The sequence below is a fragment of the Ammospiza caudacuta genome, chromosome 18, assembly GCF_027887145.1.
Source record: "Ammospiza caudacuta isolate bAmmCau1 chromosome 18, bAmmCau1.pri, whole genome shotgun sequence".
Classification (NCBI taxonomy): domain Eukaryota; kingdom Metazoa; phylum Chordata; class Aves; order Passeriformes; family Passerellidae; genus Ammospiza; species Ammospiza caudacuta.
This window is the reverse complement of record NC_080610.1, coordinates 2065788-2082734: the sequence shown is the minus strand read 5'-3', so window position 1 is coordinate 2082734 and position 16947 is coordinate 2065788. Positions and strand designations below refer to the sequence as shown.

The following is a 16947-nucleotide window of genomic DNA, read 5'->3' as shown; positions in this document are numbered from 1 at the left end:
AGACCTGGTTTTGCACCCCGCTGGATGCTGCAGCTCTGCTGGCACAGCAGGCAGCACTTGGAAGCTTTCCCTGCTAAGACCAGGCAAGTGTTTCCCAGGGGTGACTGGTGCCATTAGAGCCTTTGAAGGGAATGTTCTCTGTGGCAATTGGCTGAGAAACAAGGTTTGAACTGCATTCCAAGAGTTCATATGTGCAGTCTCATCACGGCAAGGAACTTTGGGTGAATTGTTATTATCTCTAAATGGCACAAAAGAGTTAGCACAGGGAATGTTTTGAAGGAAGTGGATGCTTTTCCAGAGCTTTGTACCTAGCCCCGTCAGAGGCAATGCCACTGCCTGGCTGGCTCCGTGGAAGGACAAAATGTTCCCAAAGAAAACTTTACAAATGAGCTCAGGGAATCCCCGTGGTTTCACTGCCGGTTACAGCAATGTCAGTGTTGGGGAGGGCAGAAAAAAAACAATTGCAGGAACTAATTTTCCCATCTCCTGCCTGCGCTGAGCATTCCCAGCACAAGATGTCACTGAGGAGCTGGATTTGGACAGCTCTGCATTAGTCCGGACTCATCCTCCGGGAGCCACTGGAAACGGGGCTGGAGAAGAGGGCATGGAGAAGGAACATGGTCACGGGGAGAGGACACGGGCACAGAGAAGGGATGAGAGCACAGAGAAGGGACATGGGCACAGAGAAAGTACGCAGCTGTGCTGCAGCTGTGAAACAATCCTGCGAAAAGGAAGGGAGGTGCCCGATTTCCCCGGCCAAGTCTCGGGAGCGTTCCTGGTCGCGGGGTGTCAGGGATGTGCTCGGTAATCTCCGGAGCTCAGCACTGGGTGTGCCGGGGAGGAACAGCTCAGGCTGCCATGAGCAGGACAGGCACTCGCCCTGCCTGGGCAGATCACGAGGTGCTGCCAGCCCTCTCTGGTGCTCCGCGGAGCAGGCGAAGCCAAACATCCCCAGCCCATGACGAGGGAGCCAAGTCTGCTGCCTCAAGCAACCCAAGCACCCATGGACCGCACCAAAACGTTCACACACACACATCAGGAGGAGAGGATCAAGTACAGGGGCTTGAAACTTCTCTCCCATAACAGGTCCCGCAGATCTGAAATCCCTTCTCCAAGTGTTTCCAGCTCCACAGGCTGGACGTACCACAGCCTGCCCCAGGGATGGCTACAAGGGAGCAAGCGCCCTTTGATGCATCCTTTGGCCCTCCCTGGGGCTGCCTGAGCAGTCAGTAGCCCCTTGGCCCTGCATCCTTTGGCCCCAGTGCTTCCCACAGGTCCCCTTCAGGGCTCCCTTGGGACCTTCATCATTTTCCCCACGGCTCCTCCAAGGGCATAAGGTCCTCTTTGCCCCGCTCCCAGCACTGCTCCAAGAGCAGAGCTCCCTTCAGGCCCACCCAGGGCTCACCTCGAGCCCCTCCAGGCCCTTCCTGGGGCTTTCGGGGAGGGAGGTGCCCCCGGGACCGGCTGCTTCAGGGGGATGGGAACGGGGAAAGCACCGGGCAGGGGGCGGCGGGAGCGGGGTGCGCTGGGCACGGTGGCTCCAGTCTGGTGCTGGCCCCGGTGACCGTGCCAGTCCCAGCTCCTATCCCCGACCCGGTACTTATCGCAGCATTGCTCTTGCTCGCAGTTCCGCTCCCAGTGCTAATCTCGGTGCCGGTGCTGGTCCCGGTTCCTGTCCAGGTCCGAGTCCTGCTGCCGCTTCCGGTTTCGGTTTCAGTGCCGGCCTCGGTACCGTTACCGGTCCCGGGACCAGTTCCGCTACCGGTCCCTGTCCTCGTGTCGGTGCCAGTCCCGGGACTGGTTTCGCTACCGGTCCCCGTCCTCGTGTCGGTGCCGGTCCCGGGATCAGTGCCAGCCCCAGCGCCGATCCCGATCCCAGTTCCCATCCCCTTGGCGGTGCTGATGCCCGTCTCGGTGTCAGTGCCACTCCCATTCCCAGTCCCGCTGCCGGGCCCGGTGCCGATCCCCGAATCAGTCGCAGTCCCGGTCGCCGCCCCGGGTGCTCGTGCCGGTGCCGGTGCCGGGGCGCGGGGCCGGTTCCGGTGGCAGCAGAGCGCGGCCAACGGCGGGGCGGAGCGGGCCCGCGGTGCCGGGGCCCCGGGGGCGGTCCCGCTCGGGCCGTACTTAAGGCGGCGGCGGGCGGCGGCCCCGCCGTGCCCATGGCTCTCCCCAGCGCCGCGCGGGTGTTCCGCGCCGCCGTTCGCCGGTGCGATCCCCCGAGCCGCCCTCGCTCCGCGCCCGCCGCCGCCGCCCCCCGCGGGTTCTCCCCGGCGGCGGCGGGCGCGGGACCCCGGCCGGGGCCGCCCCCTCCCCCGCGGGGCGCGGAGCGGGGCCCGTCGCCGCCCGCCGTGGATTTCGGGGACTCGCGCGAGGCGTTCCGCAGCAAGAGCAACGCGGAGCTGCTGCGGGGGCTGCTGGTGCTGGGGCTGTGCGCCGTGGAGCCGCTGGTGCAGCACAACCAGCAGGTGGGTGCAGGAAGGGGTCTGCCTTGGGGGGCCGCTCCGGGCCGGGGCTTGTCCCCGTTCGGGGGTCACCGGCTCTGCACCGGCGGGGCTCTCGCTCAGGGGCGCCCGCTCCGGGAGGTGTCAGCCTCCTCTGGAGGGGGTTCTTGCTCGGGAAGCTCCATTTTGGCACTGCGAGTCCCAGGACGGGCAGTGCCCCTTCCGGACGTGTCGGTGCGGGATGGGGGTTCTGTTGCTCCAGGGGTGGCTCCCAATGGGGGGGATCTTTCGCTTCGGGAGAGTGCCTGTTTTGCCGGATGTTGGTGCGTGCCAGGGATACTCGCACTCCGGGGGATGCCGGTCCTGGGCTGGGGACTCTCACCCTAGGGGTGCCCCATTTCGGGACGTGTCATTCCCCTTTCGGAGGGACCCTCGGTCTGAATGTGCGGGTGTTGGAGAGCTCCTGGACCCGGGCCAGCAGGTGCCCGTTTTGGGGAATGCCACTCCTGGGTCGTGGGGACTTTTCCTACGGGAGTGCCCGTGCGGGACGGGTGCTGAGGCGCCGCTGTCCCGCAGCTGCTGCAGTTGTGCCAGCGAGTGCTGGGGCAGACGCTGTTCGAGCGGCTGATGAAGATGACGTTCTACGGGCAGTTCGTGGCCGGGGAGGACCAGGAGGCCATCAAGCCGCTGCTCCGGCGGAACCAGGCCTTCGGCGTGGGCGCCGTGCTGGATTACAGCGTGGAGGAAGACCTGGGCGACGGGCGGTGAGTGCGGCGCTGGGGCGCGCCCTGGCCGCGCTGCCATTGGCTGCGTCTGCCCAGCCCCCCGCTCCCATTGGCTGCGGAGCCGTGCGTCACGGCCTCGCCCCCCGTGGCACCGCCCACTCAGCACAGGGATGGCAGTGCCCAGAACACGGGGTGGCAGTGCCCCGCACATAGGGATGGCAGTGCCCAGAACACGGGGTGGCAGTGCCCCGCACATAGGGATGGCAGTGCCCAGAACACGGGGTGGCAGTGCCCCGCACATAGGGATGGCAGTGCCCAGAACACGGGGTGGCAGTGCCCCGCACATAGGGATGGCAGTGCCCAGAACACGGGGTGGCAGTGCCCCGCACACAGGGATGGCGGTGCCCAGAACACGGGGTGGCAGTGCCCCGCACACAGGGATGGCGGTGCCCAGAACACGGGGGGACAGTGCCCCGCACACAGGGATGGCAGTGCCCAGAACACGGGGGAACAGTGCCCCGCACACAGGGATGGCAGTGCCCAGAACACGGGGGAACAGTGCCCCGCACACAGGGATGGCAGTGCCCAGAACATGGGGGGACAGTGCTCAGAACGCGGGGGGACAATGCCCCACACACAGGGATGGCAGTACTCAGAACGCGGGGTACAGTGCCCCGCACACAGGGATGGCAGTGCCCAGAACACAGAGATGGCAGTGCCCCACACACAGGGATGGCAGTGCCCAGAACACAGAGATGGCAGTGCCCCACACACAGGGATGGCGATGCCCAGAACGCGGGGATGGCATTGCCCCGCACACAGGATGGCAGTGCCCAGAACGCGGGGGGACAGTGTCCCGCACCCAGGGATGGCAGTGCCCCGCACACGGCGGGGGCTGTGTCCTGCACACTGGGGTGCTGAGCCCCCACTGGGCTGTACCGGTTCCCCTGCCCCTCTGCACATACCGGGTGCTGCCCCCCCTGTCTGCTGCACCCCCTCTGTCGCCATCCATTCCCTTGCACACAGCGGGGCGCACCCGTCTCCGGCGGTGCTGTACACCGCGAGCCCTCCTGCACCCCCTGAGGCGGTTCCCACCTCTATTTCCATCTCCTATGGGATGCTAACACCCCCTCCCCACCCTCTCCTATTCCATCTTCCCTCTGCCAGCCAGGTCCTATTTTCCCTAGCCCCCTGGGGCGCTGTGTCCGCCCCACACCCCTCTGCACACAGACAAACACACAGCGCTGCTGTCACGCCTGAAGTCCCCCTCCATCGGGATGCTGCCCCCCATTCCTGCCCCCGCCATTCCTCACCATACAATTGTTGCCTCACACATTTTGGTGGACGCAATGACCTTGGAGCTCTTTTGCAATGTTAACAATTCCATGATTTCATGATTTCCACCCTCCACCATTTCCATCCCTCTCAAGCTGGGGTGGTGCCCCCCTTCCTGCACTGTCCCCCGGTCCCAGGCAGCCTTCGCTGCCTCCCGCCCTTTGGCGAGAGCTGGCAGCAGCCCAAAGCCGCCGGTAACTTTCCATGATTCGGGCTGCAGCTCCGGTCAGCTGCGCTCTCCGGATCGATGGGCCGCTGGCACGGCCACGGGGGTGGGCGGTGTCCCCCACCCACAGCAAGGGTGGCCCTTCCGAGGACACCGCTGAGGATGCGCCGTGCCCCGGGCGAGGCTGCCCTGCGGCAGTCGCTGCTGGCAGCTGGGGACACGCTCCGGCTGTCGTACGCTTGTCGTGTGGTGTCAAAAGTACAGCGGGAACGGCTTTTCAGGATGATTTGCGAGCAGGACGTGAGTCAGGCAGGTGCTGCCGCTGGGCGCCTTATCTCTGCTCCACACCCGGGAGCTGCTTATCGGGGATCCCCGTGTGCGTGCCGGGTGCCGCTGCCCCTCGCTGCCATTCCTCCCCTGGAGCGAAGGGTCTGTGGGTCCCTGATGGGAGCAGGCACTGGTGAGAGCTGTGCCGGGGCAGGCAGGGCTGCAGCCTCCCAGAGTGGGCTGGAAACTTGGGTTTTTTTCTAGAAAAGCTTCAAAACACCCTGCTGCTGCCAGGCAGGAGGGTGGCTGTTTTGAAGGCGTGTGACTGTTTTTGAAGGTTAGGTGTTTCTCCCCTGGACACACAACAGTGGTCTGGGCAGTGTTCAGCGTTCCCGTGGGGCTGGGCCAGCAGCACTGGTGCTGCCAGGCTGTCCCTGCTGCCCTCCATGCCTGGCTGTGCCTCAGCCAAGGCCTTTCCTGTGGGACACCATGGAAGACTTTCAGGCAAACTGTGCCTGCAGCTGTATCCCTCATGCTGATGGGTGCCAGTGCTTTCTGAGTTGGCTGGGCTGGGCTGCTCCCCCCCACTGCAGATTTGGGGTTTGCACGTGTGGTACTTCTGGCTAGGTGAGCTGTGTGGGCCGTTCACGTTCAAGAGACTTCCCAAGGCATCCCTGCCCGAGACCCAGAGGGATTTGCCTGGATATCAGGAAAAGGGTCATCACCCAGAGCATGGTCAGGCACTGAACAGGATCTCCAGGGAGTGGTCATGGTCCCAAGGCTGCCACTTGAGGACTGTTTGGACGAGCACGGGGTGAGATTGTTGTCCCCTGCAGAGCTAGGAGTGGAACTTGATGTCCTCATTTGTCCCTTCCAGTACAGGATGTTCTATAATTCTCTGAACAGGAACCAAGCCCAGGATGGGATTGGATGGGTCATGTTGAGTGGTGTCCCTTGCCAACCATCACTCTGGCTCCTCCCTGGCTCTGTTTGGGGTAAAATCCCAAATTCTCAGTGCTTCTGCCAGGGCTGGTGCTGAGTTGGGCTGCACATGGCTGAGAAGGGTGGGCAGTCCTGCATTCATGGCTGCTGGACCCTGGAGCTGTGTCCTTCCCCTTGGTGAATGCTTTGGGATTGTGCTGCTGCCAGCCAGGAAGCAGAGTTACCAACCACAGCAGTCAGTGGGTGTTTTGGCCTCTTGGTGCCATCTCCTGTTGTTCTTCTGGAGCAAGCCTGACATAATGGCAGGGAAATGCCCTTTCCAGCCCAGGAATGGGCTGTGGCACCTCTTCCCCAGCCCTTCCAGCTGGGAACAGCAATGACACGTGGGCAAGAACCGGCTTATCCTGCCTGCTGCAGGCCCCTGCCTGCCCTGCTCAGGCTGGCATCCAGGGCTCTGCCAGCTTGTCCCAGGAGCCTCAGCCACGTGCTGGAGGCTGCTGCCAGGTCATGGTGACACAGCTGTAAGTCCTCACAACCTGCTTTAGGCAAGTGTGAGATCCCAGGCCCTAAACTCAACCTTGAGGCTGTTCCTGTCTGGATACAGCCTGCCAGGAGCATCCAGACAGTGCCTGGAGATGGGACCTGCTCTGGGAGACTTATTGTGGGTTTGTAGAAGGGATGGTCAGGTATAAGCTGGGTTCAGTGGCACTTGTGGATGAGGGAATGGCTTTGTTGGCCAAGATTAATATTGCAAAGTGAGCAGCTGATATCCAGGACAAAGTTATTTCTTCAGCTGGAAGCATCTTCCTTTATTTTGCTTGATGCAGAAGAACAAAGCAAGCACCGTGGCCCTGCTTTGAATGCCCCCCTAGAGGATGAAGGAGCAGCTGGTGCAGTCATGCAGCAGAAATGCTGCTGGGAAGGGTGTGTTTATCTTCAGGAACACAAAACAATCCAACTCCAAGGGCGCTGTTTGCTGTTTGAGCTGTGTGCCTTCACTCCAGCCACTTGTCCCCAGTACCTTGGATGTGGTGCCCAGGGTGTGCTCAGAGCTGTCCCCTGTGCACAGGACCCCTGTGTGCCCTCATGTCACAGCAGCGTTCAGCTGAAGCTGTCCCCTGTGCCATGCCACCAGCTCCAAAGGGAGCTTCCACCTAGCAAGGGCTTTGCTGACAAATCCCATTGCTGAGTGTATGATCTCTCCTCCTTCCTTTCCTCCACCCTCTGTACTCAGGGACAGCAAGCTGCTTTCCCTGCCCTCAGGTGAGTGAAATCAGGGAGCAGAGCCTGCTAAAAATGGTGCCTTGTGCTTCCTATGAGCTCCAGCTGCTCCTGCCCTGGCTCATGCCGGGCTTTGTGGCACTTTGAGTGGTGTGGGGCTGGTGCTGGCTCCAGGGGCCAGAGGGAATGGCTTGTTCCTGGTTGTTACGCTTCCAGCAGCCCCTAATCCCTGTCACAGGATTTTCATATGGGAGAGCGTGCCCTGGGACCCTGCCATGTGCCTCTGTGCTCTCTTGGCCAGCCTGCTGGCTCCAGATAGGTGGCTTTGCTTCTTCCCTCCTTCCCTCCAACTGTGCTTCTTTGCCATTGGGCACAGCCAGTTTGGGGACAGGGATGCCAAGGCAGAGGCCTCCTGCAGGGGATGGTTCTGCTGCCACCCAGGGCTGCTCTCCAGGAGCTGGCCCTGTTCCAGGTCATACCCTGGCTCTGCACCTGGGTTTAGAGTGTCAGCAAAAAGACTTAGCTACTCAAGCTCAGGAAGGATGTCGTGACTTGGCCGTCATCCCCCAGGCTGTCAGAGCCTTGTTATCTCCATGGCAGAGAGTTTGGGCTTGAAATGACATCCGAGGTCAGCTGGAGTTGGAAACAAGGTGTTGTTTGTGCGTTGTTGGCTGAAGCAATGGCACAGAGGAGTGTGGGGCAGCAGGCACCCTCGGCTTGGTATGCTCAGGGTCTGGAGGAGCTCTGTGCTTTGTGGTCTGGCTGCTGGTGCCATCAAGGTGGGAAGGCAGTGGGTTGAGGTTTGGTGTCACCACAGCAAGGACCATGAGCAGGTTGGAGATGGAGCATGCCAGTCCCACCAGACTGACTTATCTTTGCCATGGTGTGGGCTTTTGGAGAGCAGCTCTGAACCCTGGGACAGGCCATCCTCACTGTGCTGCCTCAGGGCTCCCAGGTCTTCCCTGGATGGATGGTAAAGCCCTGTTCCCTTCCACACGTGGCTTTTGGGCATCTGAAGTGCCAGCTGGATCCCATCGGTGATGGGATGGCAAGGGAACAGCAGGGCCAGCAGCAGGATGGCAGCACAGGAGCCTCAAAGCTGTCCTGTCCATCAGCATAGGGCTTCAGGGGGTTGCTGAACTGGCCCTCATCTTTCCTGTTTCTCTTCTTAGCTCCCGCACCTCTGCAGCCGACAAGGAGACGGGAGGTGAGTGACGGGAGATGGCCTGGAGGTCCGGGCATGAGAGGCCTGGTGTTGTGGGGGAAGGACCCAGGTACCATGGCCTCAAAAAATGAGCTGGATGAAGAACAACATGATTCCTGGCCCAGTCGTGCCCTTCAGCAAAGACTCGGCCTCTGCTCAGGCACAGAGCAAGCAGGGCCAAGTCAGTGCTGGGGGCCCTTCTGAGGTCCAAGCCAGAGCCTCTCTCTCTTCACCCACACCAGGAGCTCCTGGGGAGGCTGTAGGAGCTTGATGGGGCATGGCCCATCTCCCTCCTCTCCCACCCCAGGAGCAGAAAAAAGGGAGAAGCAATACCGAGTGCATCTGGGATTTGGGGATCACCGTGGTGGAATCACTGGGGCCCACTCCTATTTCTACGCAGATGAGGCCAAGTGTGACCAGCACATGGAGACTTTCCTCCGCTGCATTGATGCCTCAAGTGAGTGCTCCACATGTCCTGGACAGCCCCACTGTGCTGGGGACTGCAAGGATCTCTCAGTCCCACCCCCACCACATCTCCCTGCCCAAGGGCTGGCATTCCGGTTGACGCTGTTGTTGTGGTTCCATCCAGGGGGCTGCTCAGAGGACGGATTCTGTGCCATCAAGCTGACAGCGCTGGCCAGACCCCAGTTCCTGGTGAGTGCCAGAGCTGTGGCAGAGTGTGCTGGGGCAGAGCCAGGGTCACAGATGATGCTTCTGCTGGGGCAGGTGCCAGGTGGCATCTCTAGTAAAAGCAGTGAGGAGTGGCCACCAGCAGCCTGTCCCCTGAGAGCCCAAGATCCCTGGAGACCCTGACTCAACTTTTGGGGAGACACAAAGATGTGACATAGGTGGATATGTGGGGTCTATGCTGCCCTGCTCTGGGGCCAGCATCTGCCTCGGGCTGGGTATGATCTTGCAAAGTCCTGGCAGGACAGGAGGCTCCAGCCTGGGTGTCTCACCTGGAGCCCTGTCCCCGCAGGTGAGTTTCTCAGAGGTGCTGGTGAAGTGGCGGAGGTTCTTCCACCAAATGGCTGCAGAGGAGGGCCAGGCTGGGCGGGCAGTGCTGGACACAAAGCTGCAGGTGGAGAAGCTGCAGGTGAGGCGGGGGAGGCCTGTGGGAGGAGGCTGTGCTGTAGGGATGCCCTGCTGGAGGTGGCCATGGACACGGAGGTGCCAGAGCAGCCCTGAGCTGTGACACCTCAAGCAGACAGACCCCTGATGCTTCTTTTGGTGGCAGGAGGCACTGGCCAACCTTGGCATTGCAAGCAAGGCAGAGATCCAGCAGTGGTTCACAGGCGAGAACGTGGGCACCAGTGGGTAAGCTGTCTGGGAGCTGGGGGTGCTGCAGCACAGGGACACTGGGGGACTTTGTCCCTGTCCCTGGGCCAGCAGCAAGGGGAGGTCTCCAAAGGCCTGCTGTGGTTCAGCATAGCAATAGAACATAGGGGGCGTTTGGGTGGAGGTGACAAGACAGGACAGGGTGACACATGTGTCCTTCCTGCTGGTGAGGGTTGGGAGCTGATAGAGAGCCCGCTACCTTTGCAAGACACCAGCAAGGACCTGGCTTTCTGCCCCCAGCACTGTGGACCTGCTGGACTGGAACCACCTGTTGGACAGCCGCACCAAGCTCTCCAAGCCTCTGCTCATCCCCAACAGGAAGGTGGGTGCCCACCTTTGCTACCCCCAGAGCGATCCCACAGGGGCTTTGTGGGAGCAGGGCAAGGGTCTCCTGCTCTTTGCAGTAGGTGCTGGTGGCTGCACAGCTCAGCCACGCTGTGATCACAGTGTGCAGCCACCAGGCTGGCAGGGTGGGCACCCGGTCACGCCCTGCTGGGGCTGGGGCACTGCGGTGGGGCAGCAGCCAGTCCAAGGGATGGGCTCCCTCCAGGGGTGTTTGTGTCCCCCACGGGCAGAGCTGGATGCAGGCAGGGTGCCACAAATCTGTTCTTGTTTCAGACTGGGCAGCCGGAGCCTCTGCTGTCGCGCTTTGGCGAGGAGGAGGAGCAGCAGCTGAAGAGGGTGCTGCAACGCATGGACGTCCTCGCAAGGGTGAGGGGGCCTTGGGGCTGGGGGAGTCACAGAGGGGGACACATGGAGCAGGCAGCCCTATGAACCAGCCTGCATGTCCTTCACCCCAGAGTGCCATGGAGCAAGGCGTGAGGCTGATGGTAGACGCGGAGCAGAGCTACTTCCAGCCGGCCATCAGCCGCCTGGCGGTGGAGACGCAGCGCCTCTTCAACAGGAGCCAGCCCGTCATCTACAACACCCACCAGTGCTACCTGAGGGTGAGGCCCGCGGGTCCCGGGAGCTGCTCCCGAAACCATGGCAGTGCCGTGGCACAGCTGCTGAGGCAGTCAGGGGTGGCACTGCAGTAATGACCTTGTGCCATCTCTTCCACTGGCTCGCAGGAGGCTTACAACAACGTGACAGGGGACATGGAGCTGTCCCACCGCGAGGGCTGGCACTTCGGCACCAAGCTGGTGCGTGGTGCCTACATGGATCAGGAGAGGGAGAGGGCGGCTCAGATGGGCTACGAGGATCCCATCAACCCAACCTATGAGAAGACCAATGAGATGTACCACAGGTAGGGGACAGCCCCAGCCACACTGCTGCCTGTTGCCCCAGTGGAAGAGGCCTCACCAGAGGCCCATCTTGCCTTACAGGTGCCTGGACTATGTCCTGGAGAAGATCAAGCAAAGGTGGAAAGCCAGCGTGATGGTGGCGACTCACAATGAGGACACCGTGAAGTTCACCCTGCACAGGTGGGTGCTGGGCAGGCAGCGTGGTGAGGCAGGGACAAGGGGCTCGAGGAATGTGGGAGCCCAGCAGAGATGCAGGGAGATGTGCTGTGGTGTGTCAGGTCCCCCCAGAGCTCACCTGGGGGGATCCTGGCTCCCACGTGGTGCTCAGGGCTTTAGATGGGGCTTGGAGCTGAGGTACAGCACAGTGGCCCCAGTGGCTGCAGAATTGGTCCCATCACCAATTCAGAGGCTCTCGTAAAAACAAATCCGTCAAGCTCTACATCCCAGCATCCACTGGGACGTGGTCAGTGCCACCCTGTCCCACTTGGAGATGATCCCCAGCCTTCTGGTGGGACACAGTGCCCTGGTGAGCTCTGCTGGGTCTGCTCTCCCCCTATGCTGAGGCTTGTTTTGCAGGATGAAGGAGCTGGGGATCCATCCCTCAGACAAGAAGGTGTGCTTTGGGCAGCTGCTGGGCATGTGTGACCAGATCACCTTCCCCCTGGGTGAGTGATGCGAGTGGGGGGCTTGGCAGAGGTGCTCCAGCCCCACTGAGACCCCTAAACAGCTGCTGGGAGGGAGGAAGGGAGGAAGGCCTGTCATAGAGCACTGGCTGAGCACAGTGTGTTGCCATGGGGAATGCTGTGACCCCTGGGTGGGGGTTTGGGGAAGATGTAGATGAGGATATGAGTGAAGAGTGACATCTCTCTCCGGAGGTCCATGACCTCTAGTGGCTGTGCAGGGACATTCCCACTTTGGAGTCTGAGCAGAGACTGGGGTCTCAGGGTAGGGCAGAGACTGGTCCTGGCAGACAGAAGCCCTCTCCTGTACCTCCTCGGCCTGGGGGTGTCCCTTGGCTCCATGGGAGGTGCACACTGAGTCCTGGGCTCCCTGCTAACAGGATGGCACCAGCCTCGTGTGACCCTGTCCTCAGCCACCAGCCCAGGCAGCAGAGCAGCACTGCCAGGGGCCTGGGCAGGAGAACACACAGGGGTCCAGGTACCCAGCCCAGGTCAGGGACTGATCCCCCTGCCCACACCAATGTCCAGAACAGAGTCCCAAGGCCAGCAGAGCAGCTGGAGGCAAACTGGGCAGTTGTCCAGCACAGATGCTGCTCTGTCCTGGAGTTCTCTTGGAAGCAGGGCTTGGCCGCCCATCTGCAGCCTCGTCCGGTCATGCTGGAAGAATGTGTTAACTTGATGTTTCTGGTTGAACGCTCCTTGAGCTGGCCCAGCCCCGGCTGCCGACATTCCCAGGGCTCCTGGTGACCTCGGCCCGCTCCCTCTGGCGCTTTCCCAAGCTCCCGGTGCTGAGCCGGGAGGGATGCGCGGCTGCTGGGAGCCCCTCCAGTGCCACCACAGCCTCCCGCACGGCCTTCAGGCCAGGGGAGGGCAGGCAGGCAAGGGCAGGTGGCTTTCTTCCCCCCACCTTTTTTTATTTTCCCCCCTGTTTTTATTTCACCCCTTTTATCCTCACCCTTTTTCTTTGACCTTTTTTTCCCTTCTTCTCCCCCTTTTTTCTCCCCCTTCCTGTCCCTTCCTCCCCTTTTCCCCCTTGCCCCCTTTTTCCCCATTTCAAGTATCTTCCTCTTCCTCGTTCTTTACCTTTTTTTTCCTTTTCGCACATATTTTTTGTCTCTCTCGGCGATGCCCTGAGCCGCAGCCTCTCCCCTCAGGGCAGGCTGGTTTCCCGGTGTACAAGTACGTGCCGTTCGGGCCGGTGAAGGAGGTGCTGCCCTACCTGTCCCGCCGGGCGCAGGAGAACCGGGGCATCATGCAGCGGGCGAACCGCGAGCGGGACCTGCTCTGGAAAGAGGTCAAGCGGCGCCTCCTCTCAGGAAACCCCTTCAGCCCCTGACCCCAGCCCGGGGCTCCTGCACCTTGGCCCTGAACCACTGTCACCATTCCCCAGCCCGGCTCTGCTGCAGCTCCCCCAACCCCTTTGCCCAGGAGAGAAGTGTCCTTGTTGCTGTTGAACCACTCGCACCTTCGGTGGCCTCCGGGATTGCCCCTGCTGGCGCTGCCCCGGGGATGTCCCTGTGCCATCCCACGGCCTCTGGAGCTGTCCCTGGGGGGGCTCTCCTGCCAGCCCACACTGTGCCTTGATGAACACTTTCCCGGTGTTTTTTCCCTGGCAGGATTGCACAGGGTGATTTATCCACTTGCCTTGTGCCCATGGGCTCGGGTCCAGGTGGGCTGGGTGACTTGGGGACAAGCTGGCCTCAGCCAGAAGCTCCTCCAGCCTTTGCCAGGGTTGGAGCTTAGCCTCCACCAGACCTCTGAAGGGGCAGGACCAGCCCCTGTTGCCTGTCCCAGCTACCTGCCTGCTCACTGGCTTTGCACTGACCAGGGCTGGGCAGGTCCAGGCTCTCCTCCAGCCCACTGGGATAACCTGCCTGGGGTTGTCCATCCTCAGGCACACGTCCAGGGGAGCAGGAGGGGTGAGGGGAGTGGGCTGGCCCCATCCCTGCACCATTCCTGCCCGCAGCCCCTGGTTCTAATGATGGACCATGGCAGTGGGAGCACCAGGAGTTGGACCACAGCTCGTCTCTGCTGTACACTGGATTTGTAGAGAATGGAAATTATTAAATCACAACTGTTCCTGCTGCCATCTCTTTCTCTCTGTTCTTGGGCAGCCACATGTGCCCAGGCACTGCTGTGGTCTCAAGGGAGGGTTAATGCTGCATGCTTTGGCCTGAGCCAGAGCCTGGGGAAAGGAGAGAGATGAAACTTCTTGGGACGGGGACTGGAGAAGCTGTGGAGCTTCCTGTGATGGGTTTGGGGGAGCTGGGAGCCCTGGGCCATCCCCATACCTGCAGAAGAGAGGGTGGCAGCATGGGAGAGACCTGCTTTTGGGGGACATGCACCCTGCAGGATTTCATGCCTCAAATTAGGAGCAGTTTTTCTTGGGCTCTGCAGGACCACAGGCATCTCTGGGATTCCCTGCATGGAGCTGTGGCAGTGTCTCCTTTATTTGGGGGTCAGCCTCTATACTTGGTGAGCCATCCACGCTAAAGGGGTGATGTTTTGACTTTCCAGAGCTGGTCATCTCCTGCCTTTTCTCTAGTTGAGACTCTTCTGCCTTAAAAAATAAACCTGGAGGGGAGCAGGGAGCTTTGCCTGGAGCAGGAGACCAGAACAGCACTGGTGCAGGCAGCAGCTGGGCTCCTGGAATTTAAAGGAAGATGGGAGATGTTCTAGATGTTCTGGGCTGCCTTCCAGCCCACACAAGCAGGATGCTGTGACAGTGGCACAGAGTGCCCTGGTGCCCCAGGGGCTGAGCTCTGATGCTGCAGCTGCACCCAGGGCTGGCTGATGCAAAGACCCACAGGCATGTGTTGGAGGGCAGGTGAAGTCCCTCTTGGTCCTCTTTTTTGCAGATAATCCCCTCCCCAGGCCTGTTCCAGGACAGGACAGCTCTGCAGCCTGGGGCAGTGGTGTTTTGTGTGCCTGTTTGTAGGGGCTGTGTAGGGCTGCAAGTGCTGCCTCCTGAACACCCAAGGCACAGAATGCCCTTGAAACCCCCAAATCCCCATTTCCCCGCCACCTTTCACAGAATGTCCTCAGCTGGAAGGGACCCACAAGGATCCAGTTCCTGGCCCTGCCTGACCCAGGGACCCGGCAAGCTCAACTTCTGTCCCTGCCCAGACCCCCCAACAACCCCACCCTGTCCATCCCTGGCAGTGCTGCCCAAAGGCTCCTGGAGCTCTGGCAGCCTCGGGGCCGTGCCCATTCCCTGGGCAGCCTGGGCAGTGCCAGCACCCTCTGGGGGAAGAGCCTTTCCCTGATATCCCATCCAACTGTCCCCTGGCACAGCTGTATCCATGCTCAGCCAGAAAATAGCAACAGCCACTTTTATTTCTGGGTGCACTGACCCAACCAACACTCCCATATCCCAGGCGTTCCCCACCCTGCTCAGTTCTGGCTTTTGTTGCTCCTGTTTTCTGCTTGTCCTGGAGGAAGAGGAAGCATGGAAAGGTGGTGTGTGTGTGTAGGACCCTGTGCTGCTGCAGCAGTGGGGAGTTGGAAAAGAGCCAAATCCTTGCAGAAAGGCTGAAATCCTGACAGCCTGGGCACAGTGAGGATGGTGACAAGTACCCCACATTGTAGGTCCCACCTTGCCCTGCTGTGCAGTCCTGCCCATCCAAGCAGCCATGGGGATTTTTGAACCACTGACAGAACAGCATCTTTTTGCTTAACTTTGTGTTCAGAAATATTATAGTGCTGGGGTTTCTTTCTTCTGGGATGTTTTCCAAAACACAGAAAGACAGGAGACAGGCACCTGGCAGGGTTAGAAATGGGAACTGCAAATAATGGTGTGATGGAAAGCATGGGCCAAGCTCTGTATGGACAGCAGCCTGGCCAGGGGCAGTGGGACACAAGGGAGGGGTGGGTGCTACCTGTGGGATATGCAGTGCCCAGGCCCTAGCAGCACCAGCCAACCCAGGGCACTGTGAAACCTCCCCTTGCCTCTTGCCCACAGCATCCTCAGCTTCTCCAGCCTCTTATGCCAGCTGGCAGCATCTTCTGAGGGAACAGCTTATCTCCCTGGCTGCAGCCCAGCCCCTGCCCTGCCCTGGGTTACACGGGTAGAAATGGAGCAGCCAAGCTGCATTGCCTGCTGGCCAAGAGAAATACAAGTTAAGTTTATTGAAGCCAAAAAAACATACAAAAGCTGACATATCCTCACACAAAGCACCAGCACAGCAAAGGTGAGGCAGTGTGATCTTGCCCTGACTCATTGTGACTGGGACAGCAGAGCACAAGGCCTGCTCAGCACAGTGCAGGGGGATGAAGCTGTGGAAACAGCCTGAGTGAGGCTACAGCTCCAGGTGGACACAAATGCCCAGGGGGGCACCACCACCACACCCAGATTTCTGCCTAACTTTGGAGCTAAACCTCCTCATCCCCCTTTCCTCAGCAGAAAGGGATGCCAAGCTCAGCCTGAGTCATCCTAAGGAAGAAGCAATTTGTGCCCCTATGGTCTTCTCACTCCAGCAGCTGTGAGCTGGGTGGGGCAGGGGGGACAGGGATGTGGAGGCAGGGGGAGATGGGCAAGGGATGCTACTCCCTGGTGCTATTGCCAAGCAGGTGGAATGTGCCAGGGCAAATAGGAGGGGAGAGAGGGGCTGCTACTCTATGGTCACATTCTCACTGGTAAGACCACCAGAGACTTTCCATTGGGAGTCACCTGTCTGAGCAGGAGAGAAGCCTTCACGTGCATCAGTATTGCCAATACTGAAGATGGAGAGAAGCCACCAAGTGCCTTTGCTCTCTGCTTGATGCAAAGATCCCAAGGTGCTCAGAACTCCCTGATCCTCTCCAGAAGGATGCTGCCCAGCTCTTGCCTACAGGGATGGAGGCTCCCCATCCCCAGGAGGGTGTGTGGTGCTCAGAGGCAGCTCTTTGAGAGATGCACTGTCTGTACACTCCCCCAGCTCTATGCAAGCCATCAGTATTGAGGGGACACATGCAGTTGTCCAGCTGCATGTGCACCACCTTAAGGGAGATGTCCAGAATGTCCCCATCCACATTTCCCCCATGCTGTTATCAGGTATCCTGGGAGCTCAAAGGACCTTGAGCTCTCTTGCAAGTGACCATTGAGCTGAAAATCCAGCTGGCACAGGCTGGTGGCCAAGGAAGCCCTGGCCCATTCAGCGCTGCTGCACTGTCAGGCTGAGGAGGTTCATTGACTGCCCCACCCGGGTAGAAATGTGGGACTCGTGCAGGTGCCCAGGGTGTCCCCCCTGATTCCCAGCTGTGTCCTTACAGTGGGTTAACCAACAGCTGCTCTGCAGCCTTTCTGTCGCTGTACACGGTCCTTGGCTCCGCTGCTGCAGGCACCATTTCGCTCCCATGGGTCCTGCATGGCTCCCAACAGACTGGTCCGGGCTGCCAGACACATG

General features: G+C 60.5%; 1 protein-coding gene across 1 annotated transcript; it reads left to right on the top strand.

The window, feature by feature from the left end:
* The first annotated feature begins 2310 nt into the window (after positions 1-2310).
* Positions 2311-13629, top strand: PRODH (proline dehydrogenase 1). Its single transcript, XM_058816524.1, has 14 exons — positions 2311-2465; positions 3018-3205; positions 8270-8304; positions 8609-8758; positions 8891-8955; positions 9281-9397; positions 9539-9618; positions 9880-9961; positions 10258-10350; positions 10440-10586; positions 10710-10885; positions 10965-11063; positions 11460-11548; positions 12718-13629. The coding sequence occupies exons 2-14, from the start codon at positions 3069-3071 to the stop codon at positions 12897-12899; spliced, it is 1452 nt and encodes a 483-aa protein (XP_058672507.1). The 5' UTR covers positions 2311-2465; positions 3018-3068; the 3' UTR covers positions 12900-13629.
* Positions 13630-16947: the final 3318 nt, after the last annotated feature.

What these genes read in the sequence shown, in the direction of transcription:
- PRODH (XM_058816524.1), top strand. Translation starts at nt 3,069, where the DNA reads ATGAAGATGACGTTCTACGGGCAGTTCGTGGCCGGGGAGGACCAGGAG. An exon ending in CCGCTGCATTGATGCCTCAA is followed by an intron (nt 8,759 to 8,890) that starts GTGAGTGCTCCA and finishes GGTTCCATCCAG; the next exon opens with GGGGCTGCTCAGAGGACGGA. An exon ending in TGCTCATCCCCAACAGGAAG is followed by an intron (nt 9,962 to 10,257) that starts GTGGGTGCCCAC and finishes TTCTTGTTTCAG; the next exon opens with ACTGGGCAGCCGGAGCCTCT.